The following is a 17,960-nucleotide window of genomic DNA, read 5'->3' as shown; positions in this document are numbered from 1 at the left end:
CCCGCGTGCTGAAGGACCTCAGGACGACACTCTTGCGCATGCGCAAACTTGTACGCACAGTTCAAAACAATTGTCACTCGAGTCTGTAATATTTGTAGTTATACATAATAAACACCAAACGAACGTTTGTATTTAAACTCGACACGCTTTAAACATCAATATTTTCCTGTCCGGAAGCTGAAACTTAAAGCAGGTAAAGTTAACTTAAGAGTTTCGTTCAGTTTAATCTCTGTTTTTAGTGTCAGTAATAAGAGGATGCTGATCATTGAAGCCATCAGAGATTTACCACAGTAAAAGCTGAAAAGACAATAACGATCAATAAATAATTCATATCGATTATATATCGATGTTTTCTCTTGCAGTCAGTAAATATGCAATTACAATTGTACAAATATCCTTCCGGTCCTGATAATTGCATTGCTTATGACTAATATTCAGGTTCTACTAGTTTATTGCAGATTTGTTTGTTTGTATATTAGTATATGTTAGTCTTATATTTAGTTATATGGTAATCTTTCTTTTCTTTATAAAGTCTACATTCTTTGTTATGATCATATTAGTTCTTTTTGACTAAAGTTTTCATAATAAAAAAGTAAAATGGTTTATTATCCTAAATGTAAGTTGTCAATAAGCTGCTTGGCACATTAATGTATAATTTAGGTGAGCATGACCAGTGTTATTTTAATATGTGACCCTGGACCACAAAACCAGTCTGAAAGCTGAATAAATAAACTTTCCATTGTTGTATGGTTTGTTAGGATAGGACAATATTTGGCTGAGATACAGCTATTTAATCAACTATTAATTTCACAACTATTAATTTAATTAAATCTGGAATCTGAGGGTGCAAAAAAAAAAAAGAATGAGAAAATTGCGTTTAACGTTGTCCAAATTAAGTTATTACCGTTTTATATTTTATAATAATAAGTTAAATTCAAATAGAATACTACTACTACTACTACATGTTTTTATTTATTTTTATAAATTACAATTTATGGTTGTTGTTTTTCTTTCACACACTAAACAACAGAGCTTTTATTTTGGCAGAAAAACTGCAGGGAAACTTCTGTTTTGTTGACAACTGATTTAAAAACCATTCTCATTACAAACTTGAAACAATATTTGGTCGAGATACAACTATTTGAAAATCTGGAATCTGAGGATGCAATAAAAATTAAATATTGAGAAAATCGCCTTTAATGTTGTCTAAATTAAGTTCTTACAGTTCTATTTTATAATCGTTTTAATTTAAAAATACGACAACTACTACATGTTTTTATTTATCATAAATTACAATTTATGTTCTTTACTTTCACACACTATAAACAGAGCTTTTATTTTGGAAGAAAAACAGCAGGGAAACTTCTGTTTCGTTGACAACTGATTTATAAACCATTCTCATTACAAACTTGAGAAACTGTCTGGCGACTCAAACTCTCAGCATTTGCAGATTTGATAATCACTCTAAACAATATGTGACCCTGGACCACTAAACTAGTCATATAGGTTAATTTTTTGAAATTATGATTTATTTATGATAAATAAATGAGCTTTCCATTGATGTATGGTTTGTTAGGATGGAACAATCTTTGGCCGAGATACAACGATTTAAAAAAATCTGGAATCTGAGGGTGCAAAAAAATCTAAATACTAAGAAAATCAAGTTTTTAGCAATGCATATTACTAATAAAAAATTATCTTTTGATATATTTACGGTAGGAAATGTAAAAAATTTTTTATTGGAACATGATCTTTAGTTAATATCCTAATGATTTTTAGCGTAAAAGTAAAATCCAAAGTATTTTTGGCTATTTCTACAAATATACCTGTGCTACTTAAGGCTGGTTTTGTGGTCCAGGGTCTCAAAGTTATTCTTTCCTTTCTTTATAAAGTCTACATTCTCTTAAATGTTTATATTAGCTATTTTCACTAATGTTTTGAATAAAAATAATAACCATAGTCATAATAATTAATAAGTAAAAATATTTATTATACAAAATGTCGAGTGTTTAAAGTTGTCAAGCTGCTTGGCACAGTAATGCAGACTTTAGGTAAACATGAACAGTGTTATTTTTATATTATTAATATTTAAAATTATTATTTTTTATATTTTCTTTTTTTAGTTCTAGTTTTAGTAATTTTTCATGTCAAAATTAGTCATTAATATATTCTTTTTTTATTGTTTTATTTCTGTCCAGCTTTAATTTATATATATATATATATTTCAGTTTTAGTCATTTATTTTAGTATTTTTAGTTTTCTAAATATTTCTAAAGTATTATTTTTTCATCTAATATTTGTATTTTATTTTTTTTAATCTTTATTTTAGTCAACAAAAACTATTTTTTGAATAATTTGTTTTATACTGAGCTCTTTTCTCCATGTCATCCAGGCTGAATGTGGGATGGACGCGTACTGCGTTGTGAGTGATGCTCAGCCTGATGCAGCCAGACAACAAGAGAGACATTATTACCTGCTGTCAGAGCTGCAGGTGCTGGTGAAGGACCTGCCCAGGTACATTACATCAAATCACATCACCTCTCAGGCCACTTATGTACAAGAATACCAGTGTTGTTTTTGACAACCATCTTAGATTTAGTCTTAGTCTTAGTCTTTTGGACTAAAATGCTTCTTAGTTTTAGTCAAATTTTAGTCACTTCTATATGTGATAGTTTTAGTCCACTTTTAGTCATTGAAAAGTCAAAAAGGTTTTAGTCTAGTTTTAGTCAAAAAAAGGGGGAAAAGTAGTCTTTTAACAAATTAATGTAGGTCAGTAAGTATTTTGCTGTTGGGTAGTGTCACTTATAAGTTGTGAAAATAGCAGATCTATAGTTCAACACAATGTGAGCTTCCGGATCGACTATTTTCACCAATAATTACAATAATGAAGGAATGTTTTAGAACATAAAAGACAAACAAGGATGGAATGCTAAAATGGCTTGCCATACTAGTATAGCAAAGAGTATTTAATGCTAAAACGGCTTGCCATAGCGTCAGATACTTTTTAAGTTTTAATTGGCATGCACAATAAGCAGAAATGTCGTGCATTTTAAACGTCTGACGGACCACCCACTAACATTTTCGTCTATTCTCGTCTCGTCAACGAAAACTCACACACGTCTCGTCATGTTTTAGTCATCAACGAGCCATTTTTATCTCGTCATCGTCTCGTTATCGTCATGAAAAAAAGTGGCGTCAACGAAATGATTTCGTCATCGTCATCGTTGACGAAAACAACACTGAAGAATACATCATGCAGCAGTGATTACTGACTTAGAAATGTTGTTGCATGCTTAAAAATAGAAATATCAACGTCAAAAGTTACTGCAGGGTTTCTGCGGGTCTTTAAAAGTTTTCATTCCACAAATTAAAGGTCTTTAATCAGAGCAGAAAGTCTTAAATTCATAGTCATGACATGAAATATTACTTGCACTGCAAAAAAAAATAAAAAAAAAATAAAAATTTGAATACCATCTTCAGTATTTTGAGCCTTTTTTCTCAGAGTTTATACTTAAAACAAGAACAAATATCTGTCAATTGGTATGAAAATTTGTTTTCCATTTGAATTAAGGTGAATTAAGTTGTATTTTCTTTTATTTTGTTTCTTAAATCTTAAAATAAATATTTAAATTTTATTGTATTTATTAAACTTTCATTTTGAGTGTTGCTAATGTTAGACATTTATATTTAGAGATCGGATATATTTTTTGTGTTCCATTCTATTTATGCCTTAAATTTAATTTACTTGTTCTTAAAACTGTCTTAGAGTCTTATGTTTGCCTTCAAAATATAGAAAAGTATAGAAATGTATATAATAAAATATAAAAATGCATGTTGAAAATTATCATCTTTTTGATTTTATATACACTACCAGTCAAAAGGTTTTGAACAGTACGATTTTTTTATGTTTTTTAAAGAAGTCTCTTCTGCTCACCAAGCCTGCATTTATTTGATCCGAAGTACAGCAAAAACAAAAAAGTGAAATATTTTTACTATTTAAAATAACTGTTTTCTATTTGAATATATTTTAAATGGTAATTTATTGCTGTGATCAAAGCTGAATTTTCAGCATCATTACTCCAGTCTTCAGTGTCACACGATCCTTCAGAAATCATTCTAATATGCGGATTTACTGTTAAAGAATAATTTATTATTAGTATTTTTATTATTATCATTATTTAAAACAGTTGATTAATTTTTTTTCAGCATTCTTAGATGAATAGAAAGATCCGAAGATCAGCATTTATCGGAAAGAAAAAGCTTTTGTAACATTATGAACTATACAATTCAGTATATGTATATATATATATATATATATATATATATATTTTTTTTTTTTTTTTTTAAATTAATAATAGAAATTAATACTTTTATTTAGCAAGGATGCTTTAAATTGATCAAAAGTGATGTTAAAGCCATGTATAATGTTACAAAACAGATAAATGCTGTTCTTACGAACTTTCTATTCATCAAAGAAACCTGAAAAAATTCTACTCAGCTGTCTTCAACATAATCATGTGACTGGAGTAATGATGCTTAAAAAATTGCATTGAAATAACAGGAATAAATTGTATTTTAAAATATATTAAAATAGTAAACAGTTATTTTAAATAGTGAAAATATTTCACAATTTTATAGTTTAATGCAGGCTTGGTAAGCAGAAGTGACTTTTGGTGATTTGGTAGTTCTTTTTCCATGTATATAATATTTAGTGTTTGTTTGGCACTGCTCACTCTGCTGATGTAACTGGAGGGGTTTTGTTAGTAATACAGGATTGTTTCAGTTCATTTCAGCAGCGTCTGTCTTACACCACACTCAGTGACCTGGCTCAAGCGCTCATCGACGGGACAGTGTATGAAATAGTTCAAGGGTTGCTGGACATTCAGCACCTGACAGAGAAAAACCTCTACAACCAGAGACAGAAACTACATGGCGAGCACAGAGGTGAGTGTGGGTGTTTCAGATAATACTGAAAACTGTAAGATGTTGACTGTGTGTGATCTATCTGTGTGTGTGTTTCAGCTCTCAAGCAGGATTTGGTACGAAAACACAAACAGTCTCTGCAGACGTGCAAATCTCACAATCTGGCCGTTCTGAAAACCAACCAGAGAGCAGAAACCGAGGTATGATGAGGTGTTGCTTAGGGTGACCATATGGCCTCTGTTTCCTGGACATGTCTGTGTTTTGGCTTTGTTTTTCTATTGTTTTCATACTTTTGACCAATTGACCAGACAAGCCAGCTCAGTCGTTTCCGCTAAACTGTACTGTGCCCTAATAGGAGTGTACTTTGCTCGTTTTCTCTGCATAATCCATTCACAATCGAAGAAAAGTTTAGTTTGTCTAAGAGGACCAAACGTCCATGTAAACCATTTCAAGAAAACGTTTGACAAACGCTTGTTTAAAAACAAATACTCCAGTTATTCGTGAATTATTTAAATACTTATATATAGTTCACTACAAATTAAATGTTAAATATTTATTGGTTTAAGAAAACTTGGTTTAAGTATACCGTTACAAGAATGACAAATGCGAGTTTAAAAAAAATACGCCAGTAAATATGTGCAAGTCATTGCTGTGATTGACAGTAATAACCAGACCAAACATCTGACAAGCAGATGTCAAAAACAGAGCTGTGCATTAAAAGATTCAGACTAAATTCAGAGTAACAAAACTACAGTTTTTGTTGGTTGAATATAGACTATTTAATAGATTTTACAGTTCAAGATAAAGCTTAAAAGATGTAGTTATTCAATTATATAATTCATATGGATTCACACTGAGTGCATTATTTAATTCTTATACTAATATTTAACATATTTAATTTGTAGTGAACTATATATAAGTATTTAAATAATTCACCCTTATAGGCTGTTTGTGTCCGAGTTTATTTATTTATTTATTTCAGTGACTTTCTGCACTTGCTACAATATATACTTTAGTGCGGTAAAAGTACTACAATTTATTCTTATAATTTTATAATAAATCGAAACGCAAGACGTCTTGAAAAAACTAGGGCAGCCAATGATTAATCCTCTGCTGCCATCTTCTGGTCATGTGGGTAATTTGATTTCATATCATTTTTATTTTCAGTGAAAAGACTTTTTTTCCATGTCATCTTTATGAATAAAAAGTGAATCTTTGAAGTGAATTTTACTGCACAACTCTAGAGTTGAAAAACAATAAAGGCTTTAAAATATTACAATATTTTAAAAATGTGTACATGACTATGAAGGCAAGTGACTAATTATCAAAAATACGATTAAGATGTCCTTGAAGAGAAGTATTGCTAGCTAGCTAACGTTAGCCTAAACAGGTTATGATAGTGTTTAGCTGTCATCATTTAAATGCACAACTATGCAGGTGCTCTCCTGGGATTACCAGGCTCCGCATTTAAATGTTGTTAAATAATATGAAACTGAAAGTTCATGGCGTTATCATTATTAACGATGTTACAATTATTATTTTTCTCAGTTTCTGATAAGAACGAGGCAGTCGAGGAGTCTCAAGAGTGTCCACCTATATATAACACAGATAAAATGAGCTTCAGCTGAAGTTTACGAGCTATTTTGCATACATTTCTAGTACAAACATCTAAAGTCAGTTTCAAAATTCTTGTTTAATTTTTTTACATATTAGAGTCAAAGGAAAACAACATTTTTTTTTTTTTGGGGGGGGGGGGGGGGGGGGTAATATGATGTATAAAATCAAGCAAATTAAAAAATGTATTGTAATTGACATCTATTGACACAAATAGCTAAAGGGCTGTAAAAGAAACTTAAAAAGTGTCTTCTGGATGTTTTCTTTCCACTAGTCTGAAATAACACCAAAAAGCCCAAAATCTCAACTTGACAGGTGCTTGAAAGGTGCATAAAAAGAAAAACAGCGTTTTTGCCTGCAGTGTCTCCCCTTAAAAAGCACAAACTTTTGAGCAGCAGTGTATATATAATGTATGAGGACTGTAAAGCATGTCAATAGAATAACAAAACCAAAAACCTGAATATTTTGAGCATTTTTGAGTCTTGTCTAAGAAAAAACAAGCACAAATAGTCATCCTAGTGTGTTTCCGTCTTCATTTGAGGCTCTCGATCAGCGAGTGAAAGAAGAGCAGAGGATGATGGACGAGAAGATCGTGGCTGAGATGGATCAGAAGGTTCTGGATCAGCAGAACACTCTGGAGAAAGCAGGGGTGCCGGGTTTCTACATCACAACCAACCCGCAGGTCAATCTCACTCTTTCTCCTTTTCAGTGCTTTCTTCTTTTAGCCTAGAATCTAGACGCGCCCCTAGCGGCAGCAAAATACATTTGCTTCCAAGGGCAGTCTACAGTCGTGGCCAAAAGTTTTGAGAATTACATAAATATTGGAAATTGGAAAAGTTGCTGCTTAAGTTTTTATAATAGCAATTTGCATATACTCCAGAATGTTATGAAGAGTGATCAGATGAATTGCATAGTCCTTCTTTGCCATGAAAATTAACTTAATCCCGAAAAAAACTTTCCACTGCATTGTTAAGAAGGCTTCAGGGCGTCCAAGAAAGTCCAGCAAGCGCCAGGATGGTCTCCTAAAGAGGATTGAGCTGCGGATCGGAGTGCCACCAGTGCAGAGCTTGCTCAGGAATGGCAGCAGGCAGGTGTGAGCGCATCTGCACACACAGTGAGGGCAAGACTTTTGGAAGATGGCCTGGTGTCAAGAAGGGCAGCAAAGAAGCCACTTCTCTCCAAAAAAAACATCAGGGACAGATTGATCTTCTGCAAAAAGTATGGCGAATGGACTGCTGAGGACTGGGGCAAAGTCATATTCTCCGATGAAGCCTCTTTCCGATTGTTTGGGGCATCTGGAAAAAGGCTTGTCCGGAGAAGAAAAGGTGAGCGCTACCATCAGTCCTGTGTCATGCCAACAGTAAAGCATCCTGAGACCATTCAGGTGTGGGGTTGCTTCTCATCCAAGGGAGTGGGCTCACTCACAATTTTGCCCAAAAACACAGCCATGAATAAAGAATGGTACCAAAACACCCTCCAACAGCAACTTCTTCCAAAAACCCAACAACAGTTTGGTGAAGAACAATGCATTTTCCAGCACGATGGAGCACCGTGCCGTAAGGCAAAAGTGATAACTAAGTGGCTCGGGGACCAAAACATTGAAATTTTGGGTCCATGGCCTGGAAACTCCCCAGATCTTAATCCAATTGAGAACTTGTGGTCAATCCTCAAGAGGCGGGCGGACAAACAAAAACCCACTAATTCTGACAAACTCCAAGAAGTGATTATGAAAGAATGGGTTGCTATCAGTCAGGATTTGGCCCAGAAGTTGATTGAGAGCATGCCCAGTCCAATTGCAGAGGTCCTGAAAAAGAAGGGCTGCAAATACTGACTCTTTGCATAAATGTCATGTAATTGTCGATAAAAGCCTTTGAAACGTATGAAGTGCTTGTAATTATATTTCAGTACATCACAGAAACAACTGAAACAAAGATCTAAAAGCAGTTGAGCAGCAAACTTTGTGAAAACTAATATTTGTGTCATTCTCAAAACTTTTGGCCACGACTGTAGTTACTCTCAGTTCACTTGAGATTTTGAAAAATCCAAGATGGACCGGGCCAATCACGAGTCGGCGGGCTTAACATGATGACGACTGACCTGCGACCATAAGTTCCGTCAGACATTTTCTGGTTCCGTGAATTACGTGTGAGAGATAGAGTGATGGCTGCTGCTAGCGAACAAATTTCTTTCGAATTGTCTTTGGCCGCCACTCAGAAAGACTTGAAGTTAAGCTTTTCTCTGAGAAAAGAACAAGAAACTGCACTGAGGTCGTTCTTACAAAAGAAGGATGTATTTGGAGTTTTGCCAAGCGGATACGGCAAAAGTTTGATCTACCAGCTAGCTCCGCTATTTCTATTATCTATTATCTCGGCTATTTCCGCTATATCTTAGCCTGGCTAACGCCATACCACGTCATGATTCGTGGTCTGGGAACCACATGTTCATTTTCTCGTATTAGAGGCGTGGTTTACGAATGCCCAGAGCCGTTTATTGGGCGCTACGAATGTCTATCAAATGTGCCTGTGCGTAGCTCATAGCCAATCGTTTCAATTATATCGGACGACGTACGTAGAGCGACAGAAATTCGACAAGGAAGAAGACGAAGAGTTTTGACTGAGGACAAAGTTATGCTTCATAAATTATTTATCAATCGTAATTCAACGCTGACTTTTTAGCATGCATTTGACCGAATTGTCTGCTTTTGTCTTTATTTCCGATTACATAAGTCTCTTATACTTTATACTTATAGTTTTATAATGGCTAATATTGTTCATTAAAACTGACATTTAACAAAAAAGGCAGAGTTGTGCTTGTCATGTTTCATTTTATTGTACATTGAGTAAAGATGTATTATACACAGTGCACATATAGCTTAAATCACATATTAATGTTTTATTATTTTTAAAATGAGTACGGAAAGAGAGTTGTGGTTTATATTTTGAAGAAAACAAAGAGGCAGTGGTGTTTGATATCACTTCCTTTTATTTTAATTATTGTTTTGTAACGCGTTGCATGAACCACATTTTTGTCGCTGTTAATATGTTTAACGTTAAATGAAACGGAAAAGAGGCAATGCTGTTTGATATAAATTATTTTGTTTCACTGTAATGTTGTACATTCCCTGAACTACGTTTTTTCAAGTCAAGTCACCTTTATTTATATAGCGCTTTTAACAATACAGATTGTGTCAAAGCAACTGCACAGTATTTAAACAGCACCATAGTGTCTAAGTAACGCATTATTGTAAATAATCAATTTTCAGTTAAAGGCAGTTCATCAATGATTTCAGTGATATCATCATCCAGTTAAGTTCAAATAGTATACGATATCGCTGGAAGTTAAGTGTCCCCAACTAAGCAAGCCAGAGGCGACAGCGGCAAGGAACCAAAACTCCACAGGTGACAGAAATGGAGAAAAAAACCTTGGGAGAAACCAGGCTCAGTCGGGGGACCAGTTCTCCTCTGGCCAGATGAAACCAATAGTTTGTAACAATGTCTGATTGTAGAGAACTCGTCTGGATCCCGTGGTGTGGCACCGATGGCGGTCTAGGTTGGCGAGGTCTTTAGTGATGATCCGTCTCTGGAGCTCATCTGGTTGACATCCACGGCTATTGAAGTCATCTCTAGGTGGTGATCCATGATCTAAGCTGGGTGCGGACTGGATCCGGGGGACTGCAGTGACCATCTGATCCGGATACAGGCTGGGTCTGGTGGCTACGGTGACCTCGGAATAAGAATGAAACAGACTAATATTAGCGTAGATGCCATTCTTTTTACGATGCAACGAGTGCATCAGATGTTATGGGAGGTGTTTTCGGTTCCGGCTGACCTAATTAATGCAGCCTAACAATCCTTTAATGGATTTGAATTATAGGAATGTGTTAATGTTTTTATGTGTAAGCCAGGTTAAAGAGATGTGTCTTTAATCTAGATTTAAACTGACAGAGTGTGGTACAGTGTTAGGTAGATTGTTCCAGAGTTTAGGCGCTAGATAAGAAAATGATCTGCCGCCGGCAGTTGATTTTGATATTCTAGGTATTATCAAATTGCCAGAATTTTGAGAACGCAGCGGACGTGAGGGACTATAATGCGATAGGAGCTCGCTCAAGTACTGAAGAGCTAAACCATTGAGGGCTTTATAAGTAATTAGCAAGATTTTAAAATCTATACGATGTTTTATAGGGAGCCAATGCAGTGCTGACAGAACCGGGCTAATATGGTCATACTTTCTGGTTCTAGTAAGAACTCTAGCTGCTGCGTTTTGGACCAGCTGGAGTTTGTTTATTAAGCGTGCAGAACAACCACCCAATAAAGCATTACAATAATCTACCCTTGAGGTCATGAACGCATGAATTAATGTTTCAGCATTTGACATTGATAGCATAGGTCGTAATTTCGATATATTTTTAAGATGGAAAAATGCGGTTTTTCAAATGCTAGAAATGTGGCTTTCAAAGGAGAGATTGCTATCGAATAGGACGCCTAGGTTCCTAACTGATGACGACGAATTTACAGAGCAGCCATCTAGTATTAGACTGTGTTTTAGGTCATTACTTGTGGAGGTTTTAGGTCCAATAATTAACACCTCTGTTTTTTCAGAATTTAACAGTAAGAAGTTATTCGCCATCCAGTTTTTAATATCAGCTATGCATTCTGTTAGTTTTTCGAATTGATATGTTTTGCCGGGCTGCGAAGAAATATAGAGCTGAGTATCATCAGCGTAACAGTGAAAGCTAACACCATGTTTCCTGATGATATCTCCCAAGGGTAACATGTAAAGCGTAAAAAGTACTGAGCCTTGAGGTACTCCATACTGCACTTGCGATTTAAATGATACCTCTTCATTTATTGCCACAAACTGATGACGGTCTGATAAGTACGATTTGAACCAAGCCAGTGCACTACCATTAATGCCTACATAATTTTCAAGTCTATTTAAAAGAATGTTGTGGTCAATAGTATCAAACGCAGCACTAATAGAGAGATGCAACCACGATTGGATGACAAGAGCAGGTCATTTGTAACTCTAATAAGAGCAGTCTCAGTACTATGATACGGTCTAAAACCTGACTGGAAATCCTCACAGATACCATTTTTCTCTAAGAAGGAGCATAATTGTGAGGATACTACCTTTTCTAGTATCTTTGACAGAAAAAAAGCAGCTATTAATATGTTTAAATGAAAACGAAAAGAGGCAGAGGTGGTTGATATCATATTTCGTCTTATTGTAAATAGGGATGCACCGAATCCAGATTTTTGGGGTTCGGCCGAATACCGAATCCACTGTTTAAGATTCGGCCGAATCCGAAACCGAATACCGAATCCTACTCGCATCCTTATTCCATTAACACAGTAAAACACATTAATGAAGTAAACAATGTCCACAGCAGTGTATTTTTATTTCATTTCATTTTATTTATTTTATAAACTGAAAAAAAAATAATCTGCCATTTTTCCAATTGCTGCATGAATGGCTTTAGCTCGTGTGTGATCTGAGGACCACTGTTTGTTCGGTGTAGGGCTAGCAAAGCTAGTAATGGTCGTCTGGTTATCACACGTTTTTAGCTGTGACTGTCCAGCTGCCGTACCTGAAGTTGCTGCATTTTGGCTGCTGTCTGTAGATTCCTTCATGCACAACTCGTATTCTTTTGGATGTTTTAGACGCAAATGTTTTAACATCGGCGATGTTGTGTACTGCTTAGGGTCCTTGCCACCACGAGACAAATTGGCATTGCAAATTGAACATAAAGCTCGACTTGAATCGCCTTCTTTTGGTTGAAAGTACTGCCAAACAAAACTTTTTTTGCTTACGAGTTCCATTTTCAGATTCTTACAGCCTACTACATTCGAACGGGTCCTATGTAAACACCTTCACCTAATCAACGGCCGTGTGACGTCGTAGTGCAAGTCTAGGGTTCGGTTTCGGTGGAAAATAAATCTAAGGTTCGGCCGAAACCGAACCCCGTCAAAAAGCCCAGGATTCGGCCGAATCCGAATCCTGGATTCGGTGCATCCCTAATTGTAAATACATACAGTGAAGCAGTGAAGATAACTGGAGTAGAAAAGGCGAGCTGACTGCTGTTCCATTCGCAGAATTACAGGACTTGCATCCTCATGTCCTCGGGAGTTCGTACTCCCAAGTCAAACTTCCAAGTCCGAACTTTGCGTACTTGGTATTGAGAAACGGCCTTGTGTGTAACTATCTAAGGCTGCATCGAAAGATAACTTCGCGTCTGCTGCCATGCTGGATCCATAGTTATAAACAAACTGCTTCGGTGAGTCGCATATAAGGCGTTATCGTCTTGCTGCTCCCTCCCCGTTCTGTGATTGGTTCCCTATCTGAGGTCAAAATTTGGTCCATGGTTTCCAGGCTGCCTAGCAGCGTGAATAAAATCGTGCTGCGCGCAAGGCAGCATGAGGAAACCCAGGCTAGCTATATCTATTATCACATCTTTTCATCAAACTTTTCCACAACACACATGCAAGGAATCTGTTTTTTTTTTTCTTCGCTCTGACTAAGTCACCTTCTTCGTTGCTCTGATTGGTTGTAGTGCTATCCTATTGTTTGAAAGACAACCGTTTATCCCATCCCTCCGGTTGAGCCCTGTCTATGGAGAGTGCCCAGACCCTACATTTATGTGGGTCTGGCTTGTCAGGCTAGTCTTCTTTCATTCTTTTGATCATTGTTCGCTCTGTCTGTTCACAGGAGGTGATGATGCAGATGAATTTGCTGGAACTGATACTGAAGCTGCAGCAGAAAGAGACGCTCTCTGGATCTCTGCCCTCATGACTGTGATGGTGGTGAAAGAATTAGACACCAGTCAAACTTCTCAGTTTCAACACGAAATAAATGTGGATGATCTGTTTTGTCTGCAACGGGATGTTGGACCTTTGGAAGTGTTTATGAGAATCTCTTTTAGTTGATGATGATGGGCTGGAAAGCTCTGTAACATGACAATGGAGGACACTAAAAATGTGCCCACTACTTTTCTTTGGACGTTAAGTATTGTTTTGTAAATTGGTTTGCATATGAGGTTGTTTGCACACATTTCGTGTGCTGTTCTGATTTGTTACATGTGATGGATTCACATTAGTTCATTATTAAAAATAATAAACAGGCTGCATTTGTTGACTCATTTATTAATTATGTTTTTTTAACACGATTTGCTTTAAAACACAAATGCAAGGCGTTTTGTTGTTTAGAGAGCATGTAAATATTTTAATTCAATTTACATTAGCATTTTTAATACTTATTTACAAATTAAATACTATATAGTATTAGATTTATATACAGGTTTTATAACAGTAAGTATTAAAGATATTTAATGTAATTAAGATTTTCCTATTATACCATCATATAGTCAATCAAATTAAAAAATAAAATAAATATTACATATTTTTAATATAAAAATTTATTTTAAATTAATTTAAATTTTAGATTTTTTTTATAAAGATTTTAATTATATAACCTATTAAAGTATTAAAAATATTTAATTTAATTATATTTTCCTATTATACCATCAAAAGGTCAATAAAATGTAATGATTACAAAGATTTTTTTAAATAAATAATTTATTTAAGTATTAAACATTTAATTTAATAAGATGTTTCTATTATACCATAATATGGTCAATAAAATAAATAAATTTGACATTTTATTAAAGATTTTTTAAATTACAGAATTTAATTATTTAATGTATTTAATGAATATGATTTTCTTATACCATCATAAGGTCAATAAAATAAATGTAAAATATGTTTATTAAAAACAATTTAATGATATAATTGAAGTATTAAGATTTAAAATATATATATATATATATATATATATATATATATATATATTTTATTTATGTATTCAAAAATATTTAATTCAGAAGATTTCCCTATACCATCATATGGTCAATTAAATAAATAAATAAAATACATTTTAAAGATTTTTTAAATTATATCATTTATTTAAATATTAAACATTTAATTTAATCAGATGTTCCTATTATACCATCATATGGTCAATAAAATAAAAATAAATTTGACATACTTTTTAGTTTTTTCAGTTCAAGTTTTTTTTAATTTAATACTTTAAGTATTAAAAAATATTTAATAAGATTTTCCTATTACACCATCATATGGTCAATAAAAAAAATAAAAAAATTTTTTTTTATTTTTTTAAATTATGTAATTTAAGTACTAAACTATTTAATATAATTAATAGGATGTTCCTATTATACCATCATATGTCAAAAAATTAAATGTTTAATAATTTTATATATTTTTAAATTATGTAATTTAAGTATTAAAAATGTTTAATATAAGATTGTCCTATTACACCATCATATGGTCAATAAATTAAATAACACATTTTTTTTTTAATTTTATCATTTATTTAAATATTAAAATATTTATTTTAATTAATAAGGTTTTCCTTATTACACCATCATATGGTCAATAAAATAAATATATATATATATATATATATATATATATATTTTTTTTTTTATTATATAATTTAAGTATTAAAATATTTAATTTAATTAAGAAGATGTTCCTAGTTACCATCCTATGGTCAATAAAATATATAAATACATTTTTCAAGATTTTGAAGTTTTTTTTATTTTTTTATTATTTAATTTAAGTTTTAAAAACACTTACCCAGGCCTATTTATTTCCCTAAATAAAGTTGTTTGCACTCTAGGATACAGTAACAGGATGCATTGGAAGTACTTCAAAACACACTCTTTTAAATCTGAAAATCCACTGTGCCTTTTTATATTTATATATTTGATATATTTGCTCCAGCAGTATAATTTAAACTGTTTAATGTGAAAATGCCTACTAAAATGATTAATTTGAGTACTGAAAACATAAGGAAAATGTACTTTAAAAATATATTTTTATAAGGCAAAACACCTGAAATAATGAAATACCTTCATTTACCATAGTACTACAATCACAGTAGCTACTGTAAGTGTCATCTGTTGTCTTGTCTGTATCAGTACAGCTGTTAAGCTACGGAAATGTATCTAATTACTATTTTAATTAATTAATTTGCAATTTAATCATTTTATTCAGCTCTAAGCAGATGTCATGGAGCAGCCAGTGGGTGGCGCTGTTAAAATTTCGCTACAGATGTTTTGGATTCTGAATCGCTGCTGCAGGTACCAGGTGGTTAATGTGGAAAACGCTGAAAAACTGGAGATTTTTGTTCATGTTTGAGGTTTATAAAGCTCATGGACACATTATGAGTCACACAGCGACTAACTAGCTGTATTTTCATTCATGTGTAAGTACTTCATCAGTTTTCTCAGCTCTATTTTTCATTTAAGTAGGAGTCTAAACTAAAGTGTTCAAACGCAACATGATTCTGTATTTTGTTTCAAAGTGAATCGATTCATTTGAATCAGTCAGTTGATTCATTAAAACACTTTTTTTGTAGTACGAATTATATTTAAACAAAGTCATATTTTTATTTTATTTTATAATGTATTCATGTTTAATATTTTCACCTGTGTGAATTTTGTGCCAGATAAATAGCGCTCTGATTATAAAATTTGATTATGTAATTTTCCTATTATACCATTTTATAGCCTACCAATAAAATAAAGATTTTTAATGATATAATTTAAGTACTAAAATATTTTATTTAATTAATCAGATGTTCCTATTATACCATCATATAGTCAATAAAATAAATAAATAAAATAATTTTTAAAGATGTGTATAAAGATTTTTTTTAACTATATAATTTATTTATTACAAATATAAAATTTAAGTTTTAAAAATATTTAACCAGGCCCATTTTTTCCCCTAAATGTTTTTATTATGCCGTTATTATTATTCAGTTTAATGCAAAAGTTCGGGAATCCCTTGGAGAATCTGTGAAAATGTAAATAATTTGAACAAAATAAGAGAAAAAATATTTTATTTAATTAATCAGATGTTCTGATTATACCATCATATAGTCAATAAAAAAAAAAGAAAAAAAGATTTGTATAAAGATATTTTTTAAATATATAATTTAAGTTTTAAAAATATTTAACCAGGCCCATTTTTTTCCCCTAAATGTTCTTATTATGCCGTTAATATTATACAGTTTAATGCAAAAGTTTGGGAACCCCTTGCAGAATCTGTGAAAATGTGAATAATTTTAATAAGAGAAGAATATTTAATTTAATTAATCAGATGTTCCGATTATACCATCATATAGTCAATAAAATAAACAAATAATTAATTTAAAAACTCTTAAAATAATTTAATTAAAAATTATTTTATTAAAATAAAATGCTAATGCTAAAATATGTTTTAGATTATATTTACATAAATATATATTTTGTACCAATTTTTGACTTTTTTGTATTTTTCAAAATTATATTTAAAAAATATAAATATACTTTTTAAAAACATTTTAAAAATATATTTTCTGTCCATATTTCAATCCAAGAAAAAGTATTTACATATGTCCCATTTGGAAAAAAAAAATGTCCTTGTCCCTGAAACACAGTTTGAAATATATTTTTGAAATTGAACTTGAAATAAATAGCCTAGAATTTTTATATATATATAATATAATATCTTATCTGTTTTTTTTCTTCATCAGAGTCATTGATGGAAACTGAGAGACGACGTCTGAGACCTTCATGACGAGAGAAAACCACAGGTACACTTTTTATGTCCTTAAACATTTCTAAATGTTCTTCAGAAGCAGCGTGTGGAAGTAAATATGCTCTTGTGTGCGAGTAAACTGGACTGAGCCGCTGCTGATATCCGCTGGTTGTCTGTTGTTATTGTGGGATTTTCTCTAGAGCTTGTGATGGCTCTTCAACAATATCAGTCTTTACTGAGAAGCTTGTGTTGAAATTGATCGCTTTAGCAGATATCAACAGTTTCAGACATTAGAAACTCACCTAGAGCTCTCAACAGCAACTGAAACCAACACTCAAATAACAAAATATCTTGATATATATACCTTAAATATCTTGAATACATATTATTGCTACTTAAACTAAAATAAACATTAATAAAATAACGTATGTAAAAAAAAACTTATTTCAGCTCATTACCAAAGCAACATTTCTCATTTAGTTTAACTTGATATACTAAAATTAAAACCATAAAAAAGATTGTTGTTACTTAAAAGTAATAAAAACATAATAAAATGTAAAATAAAATATAAAAACTGTTTTCAGCTCATTTTGAATAATAAAATGAAATTAAATGAAATTAAAAAACAAACTAAAATAAACTTATTTTATTTCAGCTCATTACCAAAGCAACATTTCTCATTTAGTTTAACTTGATATACTAAAATTAAAACCATAAAAAAGATTTTTGTTACTTAAAAGTAATAAAAACATAATAAAATGTAAAATAAAATAAAAAATAAAATCTAAAAACTGTTTTCAGCTCATTTTGAATAATAAAATA

At 32.4% G+C, this 17,960-nt stretch overlaps 1 protein-coding gene across 2 annotated transcripts; it reads left to right on the top strand.

Moving 5' to 3' along the window:
• Positions 1–53: 53 nt before the first annotated feature.
• dgcr6 (DiGeorge syndrome critical region gene 6) lies at positions 54–13,656 on the top strand. 2 transcript variants are annotated; one of them, XM_073819659.1, is made up of 6 exons: positions 54–193; positions 2,393–2,514; positions 4,820–4,944; positions 5,023–5,123; positions 7,079–7,219; positions 13,243–13,656. In XM_073819659.1, exons 2-6 carry the CDS (start codon positions 2,405–2,407, stop codon positions 13,324–13,326), a joined length of 561 nt encoding a protein of 186 aa, XP_073675760.1. In that variant the 5' UTR covers positions 54–193; positions 2,393–2,404; the 3' UTR covers positions 13,327–13,656. The 2 variants fall into 2 exon arrangements, with proteins under 2 accessions (XP_073675760.1, XP_073675759.1); XM_073819658.1 differs by having other exon boundaries at positions 4,784–4,944.
• The last annotated feature ends 4,304 nt before the right edge of the window (positions 13,657–17,960 follow it).

The sequence above is a fragment of the Garra rufa genome, chromosome 15 (genome assembly GCF_049309525.1).
Source record: "Garra rufa chromosome 15, GarRuf1.0, whole genome shotgun sequence".
Lineage (NCBI taxonomy): Eukaryota > Metazoa > Chordata > Actinopteri > Cypriniformes > Cyprinidae > Garra > Garra rufa.
Note: the sequence above shows the minus strand (reverse complement) of the source record. Positions and strands in the feature narration are given on the sequence as shown.

Excerpts from the sequence above, each read along its gene's own strand:
- dgcr6 (XM_073819658.1), top strand. The coding sequence starts at position 2,405 with ATGGACGCGTACTGCGTTGTGAGTGATGCTCAGCCTGATGCAGCCAGA. Across the intron at positions 4,945-5,022 it reads ACTACATGGCGAGCACAGAG|CTCTCAAGCAGGATTTGGTA; the intron begins GTGAGTGTGGGT and ends TGTGTGTTTCAG. Across the intron at positions 5,124-7,078 it reads ACCAGAGAGCAGAAACCGAG|GCTCTCGATCAGCGAGTGAA; the intron begins GTATGATGAGGT and ends TCTTCATTTGAG.